Genomic DNA, 13,082 nt, shown 5'->3' with positions numbered 1-13,082 from the left:
GTGTGTGTGTGTGTGTGTGTGTGTGTGTGTGTGTGTGTGTGTGTGTGTGTGTGTGTGTGGTGCATATGGTAAAATACTCTGCAGGTCTGCTGTTAGTCACACTTCCGCGTCTCAAATTGAATTAGCGTTGACAGCGCACAGCGCCGGCCGCGTGTATGTGTGTGTGTGCACCGGGGGCACTAGCTGTTGGCAAGCTGTCCACGTGTGTGTGTGTGTGAGAAACACAAGAGAAAGACGGCCTTTCCCCCCTGAAATCAATTATACAAGTATAGGTCTGTGGATGTGGGGGTGAGAGGGGCACATCCTGTAGAAGGCAGCCCAGACAGACAGCACCATCTGGGGCAGCAGGCGGGTCGACCCTTGGTTGAGACATGAAAGAAGCAGAGGCTTGGATAAGAGGAGAGGAGAGTACAGCCTGGTGCTAAATCACTTTTTTCTCTCCACCCCACACCCTCGCCTCATCCTCTCATCTGCCATCCGATACATCAGCCACGGAGCATCATTCTCACTCAATCACTCTCTGCCTCTATTCCTATTTCCCCCTCTCCCCCCTCTGTATCTGTCCCAGGAGTGATAACCTGTCATACACAGGAAGCAAAAAGAGGTAAGAACGATCTATCCCTCTGCCAGAGATAGGGGCAAAGAGAAAAAGAATATCTCACATCTCTTGTTCCAAAGGGGTTGATGGCTTGTATTAAATAAAACCAATGCCAGAGACTCTTTCTCTCTCACACACACACACCTGTAGAATCACACTTTAGCCTAACAGACAAGGGGAGGAATTAGCAAACACACACACTTTCTCCCAGGAGGAGTGGAGCTGCATATAATAAAGGGTAGAACGTGTTTTTTGGACAATCTTTGTGCAGAAAGTGCTTTAGCTAAATGGATGCACTGTCACATAGCTGCAAGTGTGTTAATTATGTTGAATCCCTTTTTTTGGGGGCTTCTTAAATTAGGAGATCCAAAGATAAAGCATGATACATGGACTGGGAGAAATGATCTTAAGTATAAATTTGGGAAATGAGGGAGAATGCAAGAACTGGTTGGGTGATTAACACTTTTTCTGAAGAATGGCATGAGTCTGAGGCCCAGATGGAACATGCAGAGGAAACCCCAAAACTCACACACACAAACACGGAGGCCAGCTGCCAGACCACATGTTAAAATAGTTTGTCCTCCACTCATCTAACCTCTGCTCCTGTAAGACAGAGGCTTGTCAGGGAGCACATGCCAAAGCGAAGCCCCCATGACCCCCGTCTACGCACACGTGTGGCCGTACTGAAAGGTATACACGTGCATATAAATAGAAATCTAACTCATTGAGACTTCTGCGTCAGAGAAGAGGTTTTGGACTATATCTGTAACTAGGAGGGAGATAACGATCACAGAGAGGAGGAGAGGAGCACTTTCACTGTAACTGTGCAGCGTACGCCTGGTCGATGGGGCGGTAGAGGAGTGCTTAATAACTGTTAAACTGCTCTTGCTTTTCACATTACTCACAGAGTGTAATTCAATTTCAGCCACAGCTGGTTTCACTTTTAACTTTACAGCTGAGCTCAGTCATGTCCCATAATCTGACCTGATAAATAACCAGCTTTTATTGAATTTGCAGAGAAAATAGGGTCCAGTATAAACCTTCACGAGAGACACGCAGAGGTGAACACGAGTTTGGCTGCAGGGCGTTTAAGCTGAATGAGCATATGTGTGTGTAAGTGGGTGTATGGCAACTATTATTAACTGGCATACACGTGTTAGTGGTGTGTGTGTTTCATGTTTTTTAATCTAATGAAGGCAGAGTATACTTACACGTTCCGACTCTCTGCTGAGCCTCTCTCCTGTTTCAGGATGCCATTTCACATGATTGGAAACAAATGACTTCGGGGTCACATTTCTTTCCCTTTACTGCCTGTCAATCACAGTGGAACAGTCCAGAAAAAATCAACACACAAAAAAAAACACAAGCCACCCTTTCTGTTGTTTCATAAGCGCAGCCTCCATGTTATTTCAACCAGAGGATTATGCTGACTCAGTATAAGGCAAATTCATAGAGCGGATGAATGGGCAGATATGGATATTCTTCCACAAGTTGATGAAAGGTTAACCCAGCTGTTACCTTCAACACGCTATGGGGTCTAACCAACACAGCAAAAAGATGGATAGTAGATCCTGTGATGTCACCCACTGGTTAGTAAATTTATAAAGCCTTGAGCTCAACTTTTTCACATCGCCATATTGAAAGCGGATATAACGGGAGAGCACGGGACACCACACAGTCTTTGGCTAATGACTTGTGATTGACAAGTTGTTAGAACTTGTTGACAAGTTCTTAGCCTAAGAGCTAACAAATTGTCAACGACTTAAGATTTACAAGTCAATGAGCAAACTAATTTGTCTTTTCTGTCTTAAATTATAATCAGATTTCACAAAGTGAATTTCATATTTTTTCTGTATATAAAACTAGCGACTCAGCCCATGAAGTCACCAGGAAAGTGTTTAACGAGGGAGCTAAGGGCCATTTTCTTATAGACTTAGCCTACATACAATACACATCCATCTTTTAAGTGGTTTTAAAACACGGTTTCTTTAACTAGCCAAGTAATATCCTGCTAAATTATAATCTGTAAATACATGTAACTCTCATTACTGAGAGTCGAAGGAACTATTGTTGCTTTTATATTCTTCCAAGTTTCCAATTTTATGCTAAGCTAAACGAAGCTAAGATAACCTAAGCTAATCATGTAAGAACCCTGTTTCCGGGTCCAAACTACTCTATGTTTATTAAGGTTCTATTTAATCTGAACAAGCCCCTAAAAAAGGTATTGATAACTGTCGGCCTATCTCGGTTTTTATTACCACTGTTCATTTTAAAGCTTCGTTTTAAAAACCTTACAATGTAACTACAGCCCAGCTCACACGGCAGTATATTAATGACTAACCCCTTATTGTGAATGGATTATCTCTGTTGTTCTTCTGACTGAAGTTTGGTCCGTTTACAGCATCCTGCCATGCGATCGCATTTGTCCCTAACCATCGGGAACACCCGCGTTAACTTATCGAGTGGAAAAAAGTTAACGTTCATCCTCCAGCTTCACTGTGCTAATGTGTTTATATTATGCTAACCATAGCTGTGTAGACAGCTAGCCCAAATTCAGTATCCCAGCAAACGTCACTACTGTTTAGTTTCCTGTCCTTATTTATGTCGGAAGCAGAGCTGTATGTCTTAATTTTTTCAGAAGTCTCTCAGTCAGAACATGGTATATTATGTTAAGTGGAAACTAGCGAGCTAACTTCCTGTTAACTTCTAACGCCATTAAATTTAATAAATTCTGTTTTCATGGATGCCTGGATGTTAAACTTAATTGTTACACCTGGTAGAGCAGCCACACTGATCATTTTATTAAAGATGAAAGAATTTAAACAGTTTTTAGCTCTCAGTGATGCTGCAGTGTTAGTTTAACTTTGGGATCTGAAGTGGAGTTTGGACCCGGAAACAGCTGATAACGTCAGACTTAAAGACCGGATACTTTTGCAGTTAGCCAGGTAGCTTTTTTTTTATGTTTTATTTTTTTTTATTTGTTATATGAATTCTGCTTTCCAGATGAAATTGGAAGACAGAATTTACAATTCCCAGTTAGAATTTTCATCTTGAACAATTTAAATCAAACAAAATTAAAAACAATAAAACAAAAAAATTCCAATTTGGAAAATCGGAGCAGTCCCGCAAACTCCAAATTAACAATCCAAGATGGCATGAGCGAATGGCAGTAAAAGTGTAAAACCTTTAAAAACAATTAAATTGAATCTTTACTGCCACTATCACGTATTTGTGACTTGCTAAATAAGCCATTCACGGAGTACTGATCAGGATCTATCCATAAGCGTGCTGTGGAGGTGTTTTTAACCATAAGAAAACAAGTATTGCACTGCTTTGCTAGTGACATATGACTGGCTCTACCTCCTGAGAAGCGAAACAAATTCTGTTTTTTCTTGCTTTTCTGACTTTACTGCTGTAACGAGTTCTGAAATCCACCTTTTCTAGGTGGAACATAGACTAGCGGCATATTTCTCCTTCTATTGGCAGAAAAATTGTTTGATGGACATTGATGAGGTACAGCTGTTCAGCTTTTTGACCATTACAGGTACACCATTCATCGTGGACTTTACGTAGTAAGACATGATACTATGAACACTGCTATATGTTGAAACCAACAAGTACAAGCCTACAGTGTAAGTGTGCTCCTTCATGTATTAATTCACAGTGTGCAGTCATGGTAGATGGCTGCCCCCAGTTTGAGCCTGGTTTTGCCAGAGGTTTCTTCCTGTTAAAAGGGAGTTTTTTCTTCCCACTGTCACCAAGTGCTCACAGCATAGGGGGTTGTTTAATTGTTGGGGTTTCTCTCTATTATTGTAGGGTCTTTACCTTACAATATAAAGCCCATTGAGGCGACTGTTGTTATGATTTGGTGCTATGTAAGCAACACTGAATTTAACTGAATTTTATCAAACACAGTTTTAGCTATTTCAGACTCTATGAATGTGCGTCAAACCTCTTGTTTATCTTTTTCAATTTAGCACACTCATATTTAGGCCCACATGCTCATGTTATCTTTTTCCTTCTAATATCCACAAGCGTGTGCCTGCTTCACTGAAGAGTGACAGGTGCAATGTTCAGCCCTCCTGGTATGAAAGCAATTTGTCTAATTGAAAGATCAGGAATTAGAAGGGAGTTTAAAATGATTGTCCTATGCAGGCCAAATGGAAATGACAGACAGTATCAAATAACCTGTCCAGATTATGTCGGTCTGCAGACAAAGAGCAGGCTGTTTGATAGCGGCGCACCTGACCATTCACCAAAACACGGGCCATCCCCTTACCGAGATCCTCAATTAACTTCTTCCTGCTATTTCCACGTCCAGCTCACATTAGCTCACCGCCATGCTCGGCTGTGACAAGTAAATTGCTGTTTGGTTATGACCGTTTGTCGGGAAACAGGCCATTTCCCTCTCCCTCCCTCCCCACTTTTCCTAAACTGCTGTTCCTAGCTCTGCTGAGAGGGAGGAGAGAGACAGGGATGAACGGGTGCTGGTTTCTGACTGAGCTGAAGGCAGGAATTATCACATCAGTGGCTGAACGGGTGTGCCCCATTTGGTATGAACGCAAAAAAAACCCCAAAACAACTGTGTTGTGTTGGCCAACGGTAGTGATAGCTTTTCATTTGACTCTGAACAACACAACAATCAAGAAAAGAGCTGATTTAAACTGTTTCAGGGAGCAAAGCTCTTGTTCCGAATAAAGGGCTCTACTGAATAACCATTTCACCTCCATGCATCTCTGATTAGCCTTATTATTGGTAATAAAATGCAGGAATGGAAACTGGCTGCCTGGATTCTGGCAGCTGTGGTTCTTCCCCTAAAAATCACACAGAAACCTGATGAGCTCATATTATTAGTCAGGGGTGGCCAGGCCTGACGCAGAGATTCAAAAACACAAAACATGCTTTTGTTCACTTTAAATGGACAGCGGCAGATAATTGGAACATAATGTGCACCCTTTCATCATGTCTCCTTCAAACTCGCTTCCTGTTGCTCAATACTGCATGTGTGCTTTACTCTGAATTTTGGCATTTATGTTCAAGCAGAACTGTCATTATGCGTGTGCTATGTGTGCACTGCCGTGTTTGAAAGTGTATAAAAAGACCATTTGGAAGTTGTGGAGCTCAACAAAAAGCACGAAAAAACTTTAATGGGCACTTATGGTCAGTTTAACAAACACGTTCATTATAATAGTTCTGTTACATACCTCATTGCTGATGCTCTTTGGTAACACTGTTACAGCCCTTGATGCAGTAAAACTGTGGACTGAACTGTCAAAAGCAATCTGTCCCGAATAAAAATCTGCATCCTGCCTGAACAGGAATGTTTCTGTTTACTCCGTTTTTGGCTTCTCTGGCTCTAGACGAGATTGCAGAATGAAAAGGAGCTGCTCGCAATCTGCCTCGGGATCGCTTGTTTGTGCTGGTAACTCCAACACGTTTGTGTAAAAGAGTTTATAAATACAAAGAAGTCCCCACAGCCACATTTCTCCTCTCAGTCGGATCAAGGAGGATCAGCCCTTTCTGTTTTGTGTGTTCAGTTTTGGGATTGTTATGCTCAATGGGCCGGAGCCCGCAAGTGCCGTCCAGCCGTCAGAGGCAGTGGTTGGTGGTCGGGAGCCAGGGAGGCTGGCGCAGCAGACAGTCTGTAGTGTCTTCGGCTAGTTTGGGGTGCCGGGAAATGGCTGCAAGCTGGGGGTTCAGAGGGAAGCTGTAGCGGTAGAGGCAATACGGGCTTACAGTGTCTGAGAGATGTGGGGGGAGAGGAGAGCTCTGAGGGCTGAGAGGGCAGTGTAAGGGGAGTAGGCAAGGAGACCCCGGGGACTCGTGAGGACACGGGTCCCTGCAGTGGGGCGGTTTCTTCCCCTGCAGCGCAGAGAACAGCGGGAGGTCTGTGAGAGGAGGCAGAGGGGAGAAGCCTCTCAGTCTGTCTGCTCCCAGGGAGGAGAAGGCTCTGCTGGGCAGAGGGGAAATGCTGGGTGAGGTGGTGGAGGTCTTGCTGTAGAGGGGGAGAGTGAAAGCGTGGACAGCGGCCTCCTGGCAGGACAGCGGGTGAAGGGATGAAGATGAAGAGACGGGAAGGAGGCTCTTCACACTGCTGGTGGGCGACCCTGAGCTCCCTGTCAATGGACAGGACAGGAAAAAAATAAGACACTGAATCAACACGGTAAAAAAGTCAAATCTCAGAAGTAAATAGAGCTGGAGCACTTTACCTTGGAGCTGTATGGTGAAAGGCTTGAAGTCCAGGCTGAAAGGGCCTCTCCAGGGATATGACTCGAGCAGGCCATCCAACACTCCCCTGCACACACACACACACACACACACACACACACACACACACACACACACACACACACACACACACACACACACACATATTTATACATACTGTAAAAGCAATGAAAAACGTTATTCCAGGTATTTAAATTTTGGTACTGAGAGGTGTGAAATTCTGCACTACTCAGCTCAGCTTTATTTGAAGGTTTTATGTGGCTTCAGATTTCAGTGGTTGAACTTTAAATCCCTCTTGGGTCCTTTAGTGGAGCACTTTCAGCTAAATAAAAAGTGTTTATGTTCAGCGTTCAGTGAGAGTTTGCTATACCTATTCCTTCCTGGATCTCGGAAGCCTTTGGCGAAGGGGTTCCTGTCGATCTTCAGTTTTGTAATCTGGCCCAGAGGAGAGGAACAGACACGGGTTAGAGTGGATTTGTCAACGGTTGACGTGCTTAAGCTAACAATGAGCTCAGCTTTTACAATAGAGTAGAGTGGCAGAGCACCCCCGCGGGACTGCATCTCCCAGCAGCACCCAAGGCGATCAGCCATGTCAAACAGGGGTTCTTGCAGAAGGGGTTCAGGGTCGTTCGGTTTTATCCTGCGCTTTAATAGGCCGTGGACGGCGGCAGTCGGCGCAGTCACAGCTCGTTACTGCATTTCTATAATAACACGTTCACTGATAGTAAAATGAGCCCTGATGAAAAGAGCTGGCAGTCCCTGCGGAGGGCTCTGTTACTGGAGGAATGGTAGCCAACAGCAGGGTCAGGTCCCCTCGACGGGAACACACACACACCCTCTCTGAGCAATTGGACCAGCAGAAAATCAGAACACTGCAAATTTATGATTTGGCTGCGAGCACATGGAACCGGGCCTCACTGGCTTCACAATGTGGACATTTTATGAGGTCAAGCAGCCTGAGCTGTTCACTGGAACATCATCATAACAACCGTGCCAAGGAAGAAAAGGCTAAACATCTGTTTTTTGATCAAATCTGGCAAACAGTAGTAACACAGAGTCACTGACTGATTTTTCTTTATTAAACATCACTTCATTTTGTTAATGTTCCAATTCATGAAAAAGTCAGATGTTTATTAAAGAAACAATCCAACATTAGTGCGCTTAGTTTCTGAGCTCAAACCTTCTGTTTGTGAGAAGTATTGAGAAGTATTTCAGCACTGCTGCTGAGTGTTACCTGCTGGTTCTGGTAGGCTGTGACTGTGGTGAACTCTGTTTCTGGGAAGGAGAAGCTGTGCACTCCGTCAGCAGGCAGCGACTGGATCTGAGACAAGTCCATGCGAGGGTTGTGTTTGATGATGTGCACACGTGGCTTGTATTTATGCATCGACTGAAGAATGATCTGCATCATGAGACGAAGAATGAAAGGCTTTTTATTTATTTATTTTTTAAGGTGGACATCAATTTGGAATCATCTTTCAGATCAGAAACGGACATATCAAGTATTACAGCTGCATGTTCTTTTTTGTTTTTATATAAAAAAAAACCCTTTAAAATAAAAAAATGCAATTTTGTAAATCTGTCATTTCCATTTTTTGTGCTAACAATCCAAAAAAATAAAGAAAATTCTGGCAAAAACTAAATTTTGCTGTACTTTGTAGTTTTTTTTAAAATGTAAAACAGATTTTAAAATAAATTTCATTCTTAAAAAAAGGAAATTAAAAAAGTGGATTTCAGGCTGTTTTAGATATAAATCTTCTTCTGGTGCACGACAGTAGGTTACATGATTAACAGGATAATGAAAGGAAATATCCAAGTCTTTAAAATACAATTATGAAGAGCTCTACGTTTTATAAAAGTATTTAGCACAAATGTGCCTTTCATCAAATAAACCTAATAAAACATCAAATATGGTTAAATATGTCATATTACTAACAAAGGTCTGACAAATTATTAGTAATACACTATGGGTTACATGTGACCTCTTTGCGAACAAAACAAAATATATGAAACAATTATTTTGTTCCTCATATATTGTCATGGAGTAAAACTGGTCTCCTAGAAGGTTGTTTGGGGGTTTTATAGCACAATTTTTTGAGGTGGAATATTAATATTATCATTTTTTTAATATATATTTTGGAAAGTAGATTAAAAACACTGAAAAGAGTCAAAACAAATAAACATGTAAATGTAACAGCACAACTGTAAAAATTTGTGGTCCTAACATCTCGAGCAGCTGTGTTAAACTCATTTTGCGTCGTGGGCCACATACAGTCCACTTTGATGTTAAGTGATCTGAAATGGGTGAAACAACATGATAAATGTGTAAAATCATAGAAAAGGCTATAATAGTTCACTGTTCTGTAATTATAAAGCCTAAAGCTCTTCTTAATACAGTTTAATATAAACAGACTATCCTGTAATTACAAACGTTTTTGTTTTTTAAATTATTGTGGACTCATTAAAATTTTCATATTATTTGATATTTAATATTTGAAACAGTAACTTTCCTGTAAATTTAGCTCTTTATCTGTTAGTAAATTACTGTGATGTTGTATGATGAAAGGCGATGGAGGTGGAGAGGTTTTATTAATAGGAAAAGCTGTAAAATTTATGAAATTAAAGATAGAAATTTAAACTCTATCCACTCCTTCCCATTTTCTATAGCTGCCCAATGGGCCGGCTTAGAGTCTTCAGCGGGCTGATTCTGCCCCCCAGGCCTTATGTTTGACACCTCTGATCTAGACTATTTCTTTTCACAGGAGAAAAGCCCAATAAAAAACGGTAATGTGATATATGAGGTTTCACAGTGGAGGGAAACGCTTTCTAAAATAAACTCAGCACTTACTGACAAACAGCAATATGTTAAGAAAAAAAAAGTGAAGACAATAAAGTTAATTAAAAATGCGTAAAATGTCCATTTGAGATTTTACACTGACCACGAGAGATGTGGATTTCGAGAAAGTTATTCTTGTCTTTTTTCTTTTCTTTCTTTTTTTTTAAACATGAAATTAATTTCACAAACACACAAGTTCCAGCGTGGACGTATAAAGAGCAGGATCGAGTCAATAAGCCTCCAGATGTCTCCCTGGTCACAACATTTGCAGATTGCTAAATCTTTCGCGGTAAACTTTGGAGCTGAGAAGTATTTCCGCTTCCTTCCTCCCTCTAAGACATCCAGGTTTCCCCTCGATGTTACAAATGTGTAGGAGAGCAGTTTAAGGACTGAAACTCTCAACGCAGTCAGAAAAGCAAAAGCAACACGCAGAAACACATAAAAATGATTAAAAAGATTTGTTAATATCATGATCTAATACACAAAAATTAAAGAATGATCTTCAGCACATCCGCTTAAAAAACGAACTCCCTTTTAATCTCAGTGCATCTGATCCTTATCCAAAGCAAGAAGAGCAACAGGAGGCAGCGTGTGGGTTACCTACATGTCCCTTATCGTCCATTTCGTTGTTGGTGAGCTTGACTCGGTCAAAGCTGATGACCTGACGCATCCACGTCTCTCCTGCGCACGGGGAGTCCGGGTGCACGTAGAGCCGCGGCGAGATGCAGGAGTGATCCGTGTTTCCAGCCACCATCCACTGCGAGCTGTGGTACACATACCTGCGTGGAGGAAAGCGCGTGTAAGTAAAAGGAAAAAAACAACAACAACAAGAATATTAAAAAAAATCGGCGCTCACCTGTAACGTTTGGAGTCCACGGGCATGACGTCCATCGCGATATAATACTGCTGGCAAGGGTCCAGATTGCGCACCTTGACGCGCACAGAAGGAAACATTCTCCTGATGAGAGGAGAGGAAAAATAACAAGAGAGAAGTCGTGTTTGATCTCTTTAATGAAAGCTGCTTAATAAAACTGTTAAATGCGTATTTGGCCATCACGGATTTCAGTTTATAGCGACGCCTTAAAGACAAGAAGAGGCCGAGACGCTTCTGCTTCTGCCGGCCAGGTTCACAGGAAAGTTCAGGGACCTCCAGGGGCCCTGAGGGCGTCGTCACTGTCCGAGATTTACAGCGCGTGTTGTCGGTGATTGAGTAAACGGAACTTAGATTTCCGCGCGCAGTCATGTTCCAATAACTCATTTATCTGAGCAAGAACCCGTTTTCTGCGAACCTGAGATAGAAGCTTAATTACACTCCCAACAACAAGTTTTCTCTGTGCAAACGATGCGTCACATAAAAGAGATCTTACAGATCGGCAAATATGGGTAAAATACAAGCTAAGAATGATTTAGAAAACGGTTTAGTTCATGAATATGAGTTAATTCACAAAAGCAAAAGTAAGTGACATATTTCCACGTGATGAAAAGCCACTTTCAGTTTTTGTTCTTCACCTCATAATTTGTTTAATGATAGCTGCCTCGTTAGTTTAGGGAGTGATCTTATTGTACACTGTTGTTCTTCTGCTCGCCTCCGATTGGTTGTATCATGATAGAGCGTTTTAAAATCCTCGATAAAGCCGCACCTGTGACCACAGAACAGTTAATGTAATTATCATAGCCTGATAAGCCCGCTCCACATTGGATTTCATTTGCAACAGACGCTTTAATGAGGAAGCACACCTTCAGTTATCATTACAAATGTAGACAAGTCTTTTTTAAATTTATTTGCGGGGGTAATCCCCTTCAGAGGCCCGGACTGAAAACTAAACCGACGGGTTTAAATTGCACTAAGATAAAGTATCTGATTAAACTGTCGTTTTAACTGAAATCTCAAACTGTGGCACTAAAAACATAACGGCCAGACTGCACTGTATCTGGTGATCTACAGAAAAACGGCTGTAGCTCTTTGCTTGTTAACGTGGAGGCAAATACAGTTGGAGTTTAAACGTTTTAAATAAAAAAAAAAAGCTGGTTAAAGTTGGTAAAATCAGCAGGAAGACGGCTTGTGCGGGGCTAAGACTTCACACGAACTTCTTTGAATTTAGTCTTTCTTGCACAGATGTTTTACCTTCCGGCTTTAGTGATGATCATCTCGGTGCCGATCTCGTAGAATCTCCTCCACAGCTCGGAGCCCTGCAGCTCTACTCGGACCTCTCTGTCCGGCCGACAGTCGCTCTCCTTCGGCTTCTTCTCCTCGCTGCTCGGGTCAGAGTCTTCAGTCTGTGATCTGTCAGTCTGTCCCTGCGGGTCACAGGCTGAGGGGTCCTCTCCCCTCCTCGGTGTCGGACATGCTTTCTGTAGCTGGTTGATGGGATATTTATTCTGGTCTGAAAAGTGGGAAAAGGAGTGAAAAAAGAGAAATGAGAAAAAACACAGAAATGTGTCTATTTTTTTTAAAATATTTAATGGAAAGCCAGAACTTTGGAAGCTCTTTTAATTTGGGGAAATTTTAAAAATTGGTAATATTATAAATCTTATTTTACTTCATGAATGTTAAAGTTCCTAGAGCGAGCTAATTTTAGCCCTATTCCTCAAAAGCAAGTTCACGTGATAACTCTTGAGTTTTAACTGATTGAATATATTCTAAATCATGAGAATTTTAATTTTTGAGAACTTTAAATGTGGCCTAAAGATGAAAAATCAACTGAACCTTGCAACTAGAAAGTTGTGCGTTTTCTGTTTTTCCCCCCCCAATTGTGCGTAAAAGTCCTTCAAATAAAAAGCAGCAGGGTGCAAAAGTGTCCTCACCGGGAAAGATGCTCCTATCGCCGCTGGTGTCAGCGCTGCTCGGCTCGTGCTCCTCCGACACTTTAATCCTCTTGCAGGGCTTCCCGACCAGCGCCTCCACCGAAAAGGCGTGAGCCCGGGAGCTCAGTCCCTGCATCCTGGTGGGAAACACCGTCTGTACGGCTCCTGTATTCCCCCGAACTTTAACTTCGTCCCGCACAAAGTTCAGCCTCCTAGCTCGCTCAGAAGAGGACAGGCAGAGCAAACACCAGCAGCCGCAGCACCTCAGGGAGCTCCGCGTGACGCTGCGTAATTAAACCGCTGCGTTCCCATGTGTTCTCCGAGACGCGCGCCCGCATCAAAAACACCTCCCTGATTATTGGCACGCCTCTTCTCCTCACTACAACATTTCCCCCCTTTAACCGGATCAACTTCTCGCCTTCCCTCTCTCACAGAGAGCTCGTTCCTCCGGTTCCGCTCTGCGCGTCATAGAGAAGGAGGGGAGAGCGCGCATTCCTTCACGTGCGGCCCCGCGCCGTAGTAGACATCCACCTAAACTCTAATGTAACCTGAAATTCATATTAACTGAAACGAATGAGAATAAAGTGAAATAATAAAGAGTGAAATAATGACATTCAT

At 42.4% G+C, this 13,082-nt stretch overlaps 1 protein-coding gene across 1 annotated transcript; it reads right to left on the bottom strand.

Annotated features, from left to right (window-relative positions):
* Positions 1-4,451: 4,451 nt before the first annotated feature.
* On the bottom strand, positions 4,452-13,003 carry tbx22 (T-box transcription factor 22). The gene is made up of 8 exons (XM_005916546.2): positions 12,465-13,003; positions 11,785-12,043; positions 10,516-10,617; positions 10,264-10,438; positions 8,061-8,225; positions 7,197-7,261; positions 6,808-6,893; positions 4,452-6,714 (listed from the first exon to the last, which is right to left on the bottom strand). The coding sequence occupies exons 1-8, from the start codon at positions 12,598-12,600 to the stop codon at positions 6,188-6,190; spliced, it is 1,515 nt and encodes a 504-aa protein (XP_005916608.1). The 5' UTR covers positions 12,601-13,003; the 3' UTR covers positions 4,452-6,187.
* Between the last annotated feature and the right edge of the window lie 79 nt (positions 13,004-13,082).

This window comes from Haplochromis burtoni, unplaced genomic scaffold, assembly GCF_018398535.1.
Source record: "Haplochromis burtoni strain Fernald_Lab_line unplaced genomic scaffold, NCSU_Asbu1 Contig_19, whole genome shotgun sequence".
In the NCBI taxonomy this organism is placed as follows: Eukaryota; Metazoa; Chordata; class Actinopteri; order Cichliformes; family Cichlidae; genus Haplochromis; species Haplochromis burtoni.
The sequence above is the reverse complement of the archived record's forward strand: the minus strand, read 5'-3'. Positions and strand labels throughout refer to the sequence as shown.